Source organism: Orcinus orca, chromosome 8 (genome assembly GCF_937001465.1).
Source record: "Orcinus orca chromosome 8, mOrcOrc1.1, whole genome shotgun sequence".
NCBI lineage: Eukaryota > Metazoa > Chordata > Mammalia > Artiodactyla > Delphinidae > Orcinus > Orcinus orca.
Window position 1 is genome coordinate 79,466,619 of NC_064566.1, and position 12,886 is coordinate 79,479,504.

At 36.3% G+C, this 12,886-nt stretch overlaps 1 protein-coding gene and 1 long non-coding RNA gene across 3 annotated transcripts in view; one reads left to right on the top strand and one right to left on the bottom strand.

Annotated features, from left to right (window-relative positions):
• LOC125965267 (uncharacterized) overlaps positions 1–12,886 on the bottom strand; it is a 358,615-nt gene that overhangs the window by 329,655 nt on the left and 16,074 nt on the right. The window lies entirely within an intron of this gene.
• Positions 191–12,886, top strand: part of DYNC2H1 (dynein cytoplasmic 2 heavy chain 1) — a 372,035-nt gene continuing 359,339 nt past the window's right edge. For both annotated transcript variants that reach the window (XM_004282190.3, XM_049714064.1), the window contains exons 1-3: positions 191–385; positions 5,121–5,291; positions 5,725–5,860. In XM_004282190.3, coding sequence (XP_004282238.2) covers positions 191–385; positions 5,121–5,291; positions 5,725–5,860 — 502 coding nt within the window. The remainder of the gene's footprint in view (positions 386–5,120; positions 5,292–5,724; positions 5,861–12,886) is intronic.

The window sequence follows — 12,886 nt, forward strand, 5'->3', positions numbered from 1 at the left end:
CGCCCACCGCACGCCGCCGTAGTGCTCCGTCGCCATAGCGACTGCCCGTGGCAACCGCGGAGCTCTGAAGGCCCGCAGGCGAGCTCCGGATTTGGGCCGAGTTCTCATCTTCTCTTTACTTCTGTGCCGACTGTTTTTTTCCTCCTTCCCTCTTTGCCGCCCTCCCTCCTCTTTCCCCTTCTCTAGAATCATGGCGGGCGGAACCGGGGACGTTCGGAAGCTTTTCATCTTCACTACTACTCAGAATTACTTTGGACTGGTGTCGGAATCTTGGGACCAGCCGCTGCTGTACAACAGTCCTGAAATCAACAACTTCTTGGACGACGGGAACCAGATGCTCCTCAGAGTGCAGCGATCCGACGTCGGAATTTCCTTTTCCAATGTGGTATGCTTCCCTGCACCCCTGCCCTGACCTACCTTTACGTCCCCGGGCTCAGCCAGAAGGATGTCGGGTCCGTTTCTGCCTTCCTGTTTGGATCATCCTAGAGGGCCCAGTGCTGTCCCCGCTTGATGAGCTGCACTGGCCTCGTGCTTCAGCGTGTAGTTTCCAAGCTTGGATCCCCCCTGACCAAAGGAGGTTCCCAGTCCACGCACCTGAAGAGAACAATTCTAGTCTTTCTAGTTTTTTTTTTTTTATACTACAGATAGGTTATAGTTAAAAATAAAATATTTACCTTATTTATTTAAACATTTTTTCTTTCTCCACCCTGTTGAGGTTCTTCGAGGCAAATCCTAGTGTATCTTTTTTGGATTATATACGAGTTTAAATTTACTCTAGGGAAAGAATAGTTAGGAATTCAAATCTTTTAAGAAATGATAAGGCAGGAAGTTTAAATTCTTTTTGTTGTGCCACATATGATGTATTGATTTATTCATTATTATTTACTGCTGCCTCCACTGGCAAGATTGTTTAAGAAATGGTTGCATTTGCAACCAGGAGATACACACACACACACACACACACACACACACACACACATACACACACACATTCAGAATAATACATAGAAAAAAAATTGCCTCACACATTACCCCTGCCTAACACTGAGGCCCTGCTCAGTAAATGGAGGAAAATTAACAAGTGATAGTCATATATTAAACCTTTTCCTCTTGTGTTCACGGGTGTCCCTAGGTCTAACAGAGTATTTGATGCACAGCAAGCACTGAATGCGTTTTTTGTAGGATGATTGTATCATTCACCCTATTATGAATTTTTGGTCTTGGATTTCACTCAATTCTATTCAATCGATGTATTTTGAACTCAATATATGCAAGGCACTTTGCTAGGTTTGGTGAGTTTACAAAGATGTAAAAAGCATAGATAATCATAGCTAACGTTTATTTTCCCTTTACTCTCTGTCAGGTGCTGTTCTAAGTACTTTGTGTGTTTTGGCTTATTTAATAGTCACAACAACACTATAAGATAGAAACTTTTGATTTCCATTTTGTGGCTGAGGAAAGTAAGGCACAAAGGTTACACCCTAAGCATTAACTACTCCACTTCTCTAATAGGTTAATATAATTCAGAACATGACCCCCTGTGTCTGTCTTCTAGAGCCTCGCTGCAGTGGCCTAGATTGACATATACTCAACAAGTTATAAAATCAGGGCACACAGTTGTAAATGCCACCGAAAGTTTAGATAGAGTGTAATGGGAAATTAAGATCCCACAAGCCGTGTGGCCAAAAACCAAACCAAACCAAACCAAAACAAACAAAAAAAGAAAATGGAAACTATAACTTTTAGTTAAGCTAGTAGAGTCCAACAGTATATTTTATCTTTAGTCATACATCACACTACAGATTTTTAGTCATATTTGAAAATGTTTTGTTATATCTTAAGTTGTACTTTAGATATCTAAGAATCAGCATGATTGAAGAAATTAACAATTACTGAGTACCTACTATGGGTCTGGCATTGTCCTGGGTGGTGGGGATAAAGTTATGAACATGTCAGGCTTTATCTCCAAGGAGTAACATTCAAATGGACAAAAATGGGCTAAACACATGCACACAGGTATATAATGTAACATAATTTTGGGTATTGATAAGTGCTGTTAATAAAAATAGAGTAATGTTAAAGTAGAGATGGGCATGGGGAGGGGAAGTGCATTAAAATAAAGAGGGAGAGAATACCTGTCTGAATTAGTGACTTTAGAAGTGAGATTTAAATGATGACTTGTAGGCAGATTTAGAGGAAGAGTTTTCTAAGGAAAAGAAATGATAAGTACCAAGGCCTTGAGCTGGGTCTTATCTTGGTTTTAAGGAGCTGGAAAAAAAAAATCCAGAGTCATTGCTGAAGTTTAATGAATAACCAAAGAATGTGAAAGTTACAGTATGGGCTGATCATTTAGGACCTTGTACACCATTTAGGTTGAAATAGGAAGTCGTTGGTAATCTTAAGCAAGAGAGAGGTATGATCTGTTTTATGCTGTAGAATAGAGGTTGGCAAATTTTTTCTATAATGGGCCAGATAATAAATATTTTGGGCTTTGCAGGTCATAAGGTCTCTGTCACAACTCCAGCTCTGCCATTGCCATGAGAAAGCAGCCATGACAATATGTGAATGAATGAGTGTGGCTGCATTCCACTTTATTTATGGACACTGATACTTGAATTTCATATCATGAAATATTATTATTCTTTCGGTTTTTCAGAAAGTGTGGAAATAATTTTTAGCTTGTGGCCTGTACAAAACAGGCAGAAAGTTGTGGTATGCTGATCCCTGATCGATCCCAGTAGGTGATAGAGGTATTTTGCAACCTCAAAAAAGAACCAACTTTACACCTTAATAATTATCAAATTATAGTCAGTTAAGAGGAAATAGCAGTTGCCAATGATAGGGAAACTTGGAGGAGATGTGGCTAGGAGTGCTCATTCTCAGTTTTTCTTTACTCAGGGAATGATGAGCAGCTGTAGCCAACTTATCCTTTGCTTTAACTCTGACTTTGGCTAGGGCAAAGCTCATTGTCCTGATGGATGCCCCAGGATGGCTTGGACAGTGACTATAGATACTGTTTTCAAAGTATGATGTTAAAAGATGTATTTTCTGGGGCTTCCCTGGTGGCGCAGTGGTTGAGAGTCCGCCTGCTGATGCAGGGGACATGGGTTCGTGCCCTAGTCCGGGAAGATCCCATATGCTGCAGAGCGGCTGGGCCCGTGAGCCATGGCCGTTGAGCCTGCGCGTCCGGAGCCTGTGCTCCGCAACGGGAGAGGCCACAACAGTGAGAGGCCCATGTACCGCACACACACACACAAAAAAGTATTTTCTGAATATTCTTTCTTCAGATAGGTGGGAGGAGGGAAATTTAAGGGTATGGTCTATTTAATTACTAAGGAATGAATGTTTCAAATCTACTTATCTGCAGCTTGTTATTCTCGCTTGTAATTGGAATAAAATTATCATGCTAGCAATAGAATTCTAATGCGTGAAAATGAGAGTTTGAGAAAAGCAGCAATACTGAGTAAATGCCAATTCCTTCCTAGTGGCTAAAAAAATACAATGATTAGGATAAAAGAAAAGTAGCACAAAAGCTCACTCACCCTTTTTTTTTTATTGGAGTATAGTTGCTTTACAATGTTGTGTTAGTTTCTGCTGTGCAAGGAAGTGAATCAGCTATATGTATACCTATATCCCCTCCCTCTTGGACCTCCCTTCCACCATCGCACCCCCTCTATCCCACCCATCTAGGTGTCGAAGAGCACCGATCTGAGCTTCCTGTGCTTTATAGCATGTTCCCACTAGCTGTTTTACACATGGTAGTGTATATGTCAACCCTAATCTCCCAGTTTGTCCCACCCTCCCCCTCCACCCCGTGTCCACATGTCTGTTCTCTAAGTCTACGTCTCTTTTCCTGCCCTGCAAATAGGTTCGTCTGTACCATTTTTTTAGATTCCACATATATGTGTTAATATACGATATTTGTTTTTCTCTTTCTGGCTTACTTCACTCTGTATGACAGACTCTAGGTCCATCCACATCTCTACAAATGATCCAATTTCGTTTCTTTTTATGGCTGAGTAATATTCCATTGTATATATGTACCACATCTTCTTTATCCATTCATCTGTCGTTGGACATTTAGGTTGTTTCCTTGTCCTGGCTATTGTAAATAGTGCTGCAGTGAACATTGGGGTACATGTGTCCTTTTGAATTATGGTTTTCTCAGGGTATATGCCCAGTAGTGAGATTGCTGGGTCACATGGTAGTTCTATTTTTAGTTTTTTAAGGAACCTCCATACTGTTCTCCTTAGTGGCTGTATCAATTTACATTCCCACCAACAGTGCCAGAGGGTTCTCTTTTCTCCACACCCTCTCTAGCATTTATTGTTTGTAGATTTTTTTTTTTTTTTTGCGGTACGCGGGCCTCTCACTGTTGTGGCCTCTCTCGTTGCGGAGCACAGGCTCCGGACACGCAGGCTCAGCGGCCATGGCTCACCAGTCTAGCCGCTCCGCGGCATGTGGGATCTTCCCAGACCAGGGCACAAGCCCGTGTCCCCTGCATCGGCAGGTGGACTCTCAACCACTGCGCCACCAGGGAAGCCCTGTTTGTAGATTTTTTGATGATAACCATTCTGACCAGTGTGAGGTGATAATCTCGTTATATGACAATTTAGTAAAAAGTTTGATCTCAAATACTTTAAGGAAAAAATGTTTGTTCACATAAAGATGATTTTAGGAGATGGACAACCTAAGTTTGTTTTGGTAGTTCTGAGTTTATATTGAACTTAGTTTCATGTAAGAGGGTAATTAGCATCCTTGTTATAGAGTTTCTGGAGTGAAGAAGTATACTACTCACCAGTGTGTACCTGGGGCACACAGCTTTGATCTGTAGTATTACTGAATCTGTCTGGAGTGGATGTTAACAATATTCATATAGTGCTTTTTGTTTATAAACCATTTATCAAAGTAGCTTTATGATACAATCACATATAAGCGGGGATACATTTTTAAAACCCAGGTTTTTTTAAGAATTGGTTGTAATATACTATAATTATTTCTAAAGTATAGTTTTTCCAAGGGATAAAATTACAGTAATATAACATTTTAGGGAAATATATAAATTTTCAAGTATTAACTTTATGAAAATAACATTAAAAATCATTTGTTTATCACTTTAGATTGATTTTGCCGACACAAAAGATAAAGTGCTGGTGTTTTTCAAGCTGCGACCTGAAGTAATTACTGATCAGAATCTACATAAAAACATTCTTGTTTCATCTATGTTAGAATCACCTATAAATTCCCTTTACCAAGCAGTACGGCAAGTATTTGCGCCAATGTTGTTAAAGGTGAGTAAATTAAAGTAGCTTGTATGGTAGTGGTTGTTTTTAGCCTAAGTATTTGGGTAAATGCTTTCATACACACAAAAGTAAATATTTATTATTTTATTTACTGGTAATATCATTAGTATTTTAGTTTTTAAGTTAAAATATTTTTTCTTTGTAATTAAAAAAATTTTAATGTAGCCTTTATTGGCAAATAGAGAAATTGGAGAAAGATATAAAATGCAATCTACATCAGCTCTTAAATTGCTGTAGTAAATGATCTTTATAAAGTTTTAACTGTTGAAAGGACTTTTTTCTCTCCCTTATGAGATGGAGGTAGTGTCAGGCTTTGAGTGAAACAGATATATTTGGACTTAGTTCTTTTGAAAGTGTTTTAGGAAACCAGTTTGATTGGCAAGATTTTGAACATTTTATGCTCTTGTCTGTTTTTATTTAGGATCAGGAATGGAGCAGAAACCTTGATCCCAAACTTCAGAATCTTTTGAGTGAACTAGAAGCAGGCTTGGGTATAGTTCTACGAAGATCAGATACTAACTTATCAAAACTGAAATTTAAGGAAGATGACACACGAGGTATTTACCCATAGTTTTGTCAAAGAAAATCAAAACAATTGACTTATTAATACATTAGTAAATTAATATACTTCTTCAAAGATTTCTTCCCACACTTTGGATCTTCTCTGAGCTTGAACTGCTTTTAAATAAATAGATTTACATATGGATTTGGAGAAGAGGAAGATGTAATCTTTAATAATGTGCAGTTCATGGAAATAGAAAGTATAGTTGATTCTCATTATTTGCAGTAGTTCTGTTCTATAAAATCACTGTGAACACTCAGTTAGCGAATACTGAAGCATTGCTCCTAGGGTCCCGTGAGCCTCTGGTCATGAGATTTTCACCAACTGCTCAACACATAACCTTGTTTTAGGTGCATTTGGTTTGGACACGTTATTTAATATATATTGTTGATGAATTGTCATTGAGCTTAAGGGCAACAGCACTGCAACTCTTGCCTGAATGAAGCTCATCTAACACAAGTATTTTCTCTGTAAGGGACTTCACAGTGTTCTTGTGCTAGGAACACTAGACAGCACTTCACAACCATGCTTGGGGGCCATTTTAAACAGCAAAATCACCAACAAAAGCACAAAAATGTGAAAAACATGGCATTACATAGACTACAGAAAAGACATTTGTTTACAGTAGGTGATAGAAAATAAGAAAGCAGTGTTGCTTTGTTCATCCTTAGCTGGGAACATATGCGTTGGGCAACTCACATTTTTCACAGCTCTGTGCATGTCTGCAAATGACCACAAAAACATTGAGAGTATTGTATTGACTTTGGATACATATAAATGTTAACAAGTAGGTGACTTCATAAATCCAGAATCTGTGAATAATGAGGATTGATGCTAATTGTATATTTGTGACGATAATAAGCCAATGACTTTTATTTTAAAATGTATTTTTTTCCTGAAGCTAATTGTAATTTTGTGGCTATAGATAAATTATTTCATAAGAACAATTAAGATGAAATGCCTGACATACACAAATCATTAGTTTAAAATATTAGTTGTAGTTTTATACTTTGAATAGTAAAATAGATGTTTTTTGAATCTCATACAACCAGAAAGAATAGTGAATTTACTTCCAGCATGGGATTAAGCAGCTAGAGGTTGCGTATTTCATTGGGAAAAATAAAACTATTTTAACTTGCTTATTTTTTCTTCCAGTTTTACTGAGATATAATTGACATACAGCACTGTATAAGTTTAAGGTGTGTAGCATAGAGATTTGAGTTAAATACATCAAGCAATGATTATCACAATAAGTTTAGTGAACATCCATCACCTCATATGGATACAAAATTAAAGGAATAGAAAAAAAGTCTTCTTTTCTTGTGATGAGAACACTTAGGATTTACTCTCTTAACTTTCATATATAACATACAGCAGTGCTAATTATATTTATCATGTTGTATATTACATCCCTACTACTTATTTATCTTTTGGAAGTTGTACCTTTTGACCACCTCATACAATTCCCCTTCCTCCCATCCCCCACCTCTGGTAACTACAAGTCTGATTTATTTTTGTTTGTTTGTTTGTTTGTTTTTGACGTATAATTGACCTACAACAGTATGTTAGTTCCTGTTACACAACATAGTGATTTGGTATTTCTGTACATTTCAAAATGATCACCATGATGAGTCTAGTTACAGTGTGTCACCATAGAAAGATATTGCATAGTTCTTGACTGTATTCCCCACAGTATACATTTGATACCAGTGACTCCTTTATTTTGTAACTGGCAGTTACAAAATAAATCTTAATCTCCCTCACCCATTTCTTTCCTCCCCCACCCCCCTTCCCTCTGGTAAGGGGGGTTCTCTATATCTGTAATTCTGCTTTTTTTTTTTTTTTCAAATATTTCTCCTGCACAGTGGGCACAGCAGCTGTTGCTTGGACTTCTTCAGGAACTTGTAGTGGAAGCTGGGCATGGTGGCTGGGCACTGGTGAGCACATGGTGGCCCTACAGCTTGTGCCTCACTCCAACCACAAGCTGGGTTTGGCTCCTGGTGGTGCCAAATCTCTATAACTCTGCTTTTGTTTTATTTGTTCATTTGTTTTGTTTCTTAGATTCCACATATAAGTGAGATTATACAGCATTTGTCTTTCTCAGCCTGACTTATTTAACTTAGCATAATGTCATCTAGGTCCATCCATGTTGTCACAAATGGCAAGATTTCATTCTTTTTTACGGCTGAGTAATATTCCATTATATATATATATATATATATATATGTATGTGTGTACACACCACACACACACACACACACACACATATACATATGTATATATATATATACACCCCACATCTTCTTTATCTATTCATCTGTTGATGGGCACTTAGGTTTCTTCCATATCTTGGCTACTGTAAATAATGCTGCTATGAACATAGAAGAGCATATATCTTTTTTAATTAGTGTTTTTGTTTTTTTAAGATAAATGCCCAGAAGTGTAATTGCTGGATCATATGGTAGTTCTATTTTTAATTTTTTGAGTAATCTGCCTACTGTTTTCCATAGTGGCTGCTTTACTTTACCTTCCCACCAACAGTGCATGACGGTTGCACATCCTCACCAACACTTGTTATTTGTTGCCTTTTTGATAACAGTCATTGACAGTGTGAGGTGGTATCTCATTGTGGTTGATTTGTATTTTGCTGATGATTAGTGATGTTGAGCATTTTTCATGTGCCTGTTGACCATCTGTATGTGTCCTTTGGAGAAATGTTTATTCAGATCCTCTGCCAATTTTTTAATTGGGTTGTTTTTTTTTGATACAGAGTTGTATGAATTCTTTATATATTATAGATATTAACCCCTTATCTGATATATTGTTTGCAAATATCTTCTCCCATTCAGTAGGTGGCCTTTTCATTTTGTTGATAGTTTCCATAGCTGTGCAAAAGCTTTTTAATTTTATGTGGTCCCATCTGTTTATTTTTACTTTTGTTTCCCTTGCCTGAGAAGCCAGATCCAAGAAAATATTACTAAGACCAGTGTCATAGAGCGTACTCCCTATGTTTTCTTCTAGAAGTTATGGTTTCAGGTCTTACATTTAAGTCTTTAATCCATTTTGAACTTAATTTTGTGTATGATGGGAGAGAAAAGTCCAGTTTAATTCTTTTGCATGTAGGTCCAGCTTTTCCAACACCATTTACTGAAGAGGCTGTCTTTTCCCCTTTGTATATTCTTGCTTCCTTTGTCATAGATTAATTGCCATAGGTGTGAGTTCATTTCTGGGGTCACTGTTCTTTCCATTGATATATGTATCTGTATTTGTGCTAGTACCATACTGTTTTGATGACTGTAGCTTTGCAGTATAGTTTGAAATCAGGGAGCATGATAACTCCAGCTGTGTTCTTTCTCAAGATTGTTTTGGTTATTTGGGTTTTTTTTTTATGTTTCCAGACAAACTTTAGGATCATTTTTCCTAATTCTGTGAAAAATGCCATTGGTATTTTGTTAGGGATTGCATTGAATCTATGGATTGCCTTGGATAGTATGCTCATTATAACATTATTAATTCTTCCAATCCATGAACGTGGTATATCTTTCCATTTGTTTGTGTTGTCTTCAATTTTTCCATCAATGTTATACTTTTCTGCATACAGTCTTTTTACCTCGTCAGGTAGTTTTATTCCTAGGTATTTTATTCTTTTCGATGTGATTATAAATGCGATTGTTTTTTTAATTTCTCTTTCTGATAGTTTGTTGTTAGTGTATAGAAATACAACAGATTTCTGTGTATTAATTTTGTATCCTGAAATTTTACCAAATTCATTGATGAGCTCTAGTAGTTTTTTTGTGGCATCTTGAGGATTTTCTATGTATAGTATCATGTCACCTGCAAACAGTGACAGTTTTGCTTCTTCCTTTCCAATTTGGATTCCTTTTATTTTTTTTCTTATCTGATTGCTGTGGCTAGGACCTCTAATACTGTGTTGAATAAAAGTGGTGAGAGTGGCCATCCTTGTCTTGTTCCTGATGTTAGAGGAGCTGCTTTCAGCTTTTCACCATTGAGTATGATGTTAGCTGTGGGCTTATCATATATGTTATTATGTTGATGTATGTTCCCTCTATATCCACTTTGTTGTTGAGAGTTTTTAATCATAAATGGATGCTGACTTTTATCAAATTTTTTCTGTATCTATTGAGATGGTCATATGATTTTTATTCAGTTTGTTAATGTGGTATATCACATTGATTGATTTTTGGATTTGAATCATCCTTGCATCCCTGTGATAAAACCCACTTGATTGTGGTATATGAACCTTTTAATGTATTGTTGAATTTGGTTTGCTAATATTTTGTTGAGGAATTTTGCATCTATATTCATCAGTGATATTGGCCTGTAATTTTCTTTTTTTGTGTGTGTGTGTGATATCTTTGTCTGGTTCTGATTTTAGGGAGATGCTGGCTTTGGAAAATGAGTATGGAAGCATATCTTCCTCTGCAGTTTTTGGGAATAATTTGAGTATAATAGGTGTTAACCCTTCTCTACATATTTGGTAGAATTCACCAAACCATGTGATCCGAAGCCATCTAGTTCTGGACTTCTGTTTTTTGGAGTTATTTTTTACAATTACTAGTAATGAAATGATTCAATTTCATTACTGGTAATTGGTCTACTCATATTTTCTATTTCTTCCTTGTTCAGTCTTGGGAAACTGTACATTTCTAGGGATTTTGTCCTTTTCTTATAGGTTGTTCATTTTATCGGTGTATAATTTTTCTTAATAATATCTTATGATCCTTTCTATATCTGTGGTGTCAGCTGTAACTTCTTTTTATTGATTTGGGCCCTCTCTCTTATTTTCTTGATGAGTGTGGCAAAGTTTGTCAGTGACGTTTAATTTTTTAAAGAACCAGCTCTTAGTTTCATTGATCTTTTCTATTTTTTCTTTTTTTTTAGTCTCTGTTTCATTTATTTCTGCTCTGATCTTTATGATTTATTGCTTTCTGCTAACTTTTGGTTTTGCTTGTTCTTCTTTTTTCTAGTTCCTTTAGGTGTAAGTTTAAGTTGTTTATTTGAGATTTTTCTTATTTCATGAAGTAGGCTTGTATTGCTATAAACTTGCCTCTTAGAACTGCTTTTGCTGCATCATGTAGATTTTAGATTGTTGTGTTTTTATTTTCATTTTTCTTCAGGTATTTTTTGATTTTTCCTCTGTGATCCATTGATTGTAGCATGTTATTTAGTCTCTACATATTTGTGTGTTTTTTGCAGTTTTTTCCTTCTAGTTGATTTCCAGTCTTAGAGCATTGTGGTCAGAAAAGATGCTTGATATGATTTCACTTTTCTTTAAATTTGCTGCATCTTATTTTTGTGGCCTAGCATGTGATCTGTCCTGGAGATGTGCATTTGAAATAAATGTATATTCTGCATTTGAAATAAATGTATATTCTGCTGCTTGTGGATGGAATGTTCTATATATATATATTAAGTTTATTTCATCTAATGTGTTGTTTAAGGCCATTGTTTCCTTGTTGATTTTCTGTCTGGATGATCTGTCCATTGATGTAAGTGGGATGTTAAAGTTCCCTACTATGAACTTATTACTGTCAGTTTCTCCCTTTATGTCTATTAATATTTGCTTTATGTATTAGGTGCTCCTATGTTTGGTGGATATATACTTACATTGTGTTATATCTTCTTAGATTGATCCCTTGATCAGTATGTAATATCCTTCTTTATCATTTGTGAAAGTCTTTTTTTTTTTTTTGACTGTAATTAGGCAAATTTACTTTATTCCAACTCAGATTTTCTTATAGAGATAATTTTCCACATAAATAAGAGTTAAAATCAGTGTTTTAATATTTTTTTAAAATAAAAAGTTAAAAGGGGGCTTCCCTGGTGGTGCAGTGGTTGAGAGTCCGCCTGCCAATGCAGGAGACATGGCTTTGTGCCCTGGTCTGGGAGGATCCCACATGCTGCAGAGCGGCTGGGCCTGTGAGCCATGGCCACTGAGCCTGCGTGTCCAGAGCCTGTGCTCTGCAACGGTAGAGGCCACAACAGTGAGAGGCCGCGTACCGCAAAAAAACCCAAAAAAGTTAAAAGACATCAAGTATTCCTTTTGCAGTGTTTTTATTTGTCCTTGTAGGGACGCTTTTTAGTAATTAATTGGACTATAAGAAAAGCCATACAGACAGTTTGTACCACAACATCATGTGTGATAGTCTTTAAAGTCTTTTTTTATCTGATGTAAGTGTTGCTTTTTGATTGCCATTTGCATGGAATAGGTTTTCCCATCCCCTTTCAATCTGAGTGTGGCTTTAGATCTGAAGCAGGTCTCTAGCAGGCAACATATATATGGGTTTTGTTTTTGTATCCATTCAGCCAATTTAAAGTAATTATTGATAAGTGTGTACTGATTGCCATTTTGTTAATTGTTTTGGGGTTGTTTTTGTAGTTTGTTTTTGTTCATAGAAATTGTAAAAATTATTTTCTGTGCATCCTTAAGAATATAGAAATGTGCAAAATCAGCAAATGAAACCAGTGACTTGCTGGCTTTTCATTTTCAAATGATTCTGTTCTTTTTTTTTCTTCCTTCCTTCCTTCCTTTCTTTCTTTCTTCTTCTAGTTTTACTGAGATAATTGACATACAGCCCTGTGTAAGTTTAAAGTTAAAGTGTACAGTATAATGATTTGACTCATATACATCATGAAATGATATTCACAGTAAGTTTAGTGAACATCTATTATGTCATATAGATACAAAATTAAAGAAATAGAAACAAAAATTTTTTCTTTATGAGGAGAAATCTCAACATTTATTCTCTTAAGAACTTTCATATATAACATAAAGCAGTATTAATTATATTTATCATGTTGTACATTATATCTTTGGTACTCATTTATCTTATAACTAGTAGTTTGTTCCTTTTGAGCACCTTCATCCAATTCCCCCTCTCCCCACCCCCACCTCTGTTAACCAGCAATCTGATCTCTTTTTCTATGAGTTTATTTGTTTGTGAGATTTTGAAGTGTAATTGACTTACAAAACTATGTTAGTTCCTGGTGCACAATATAG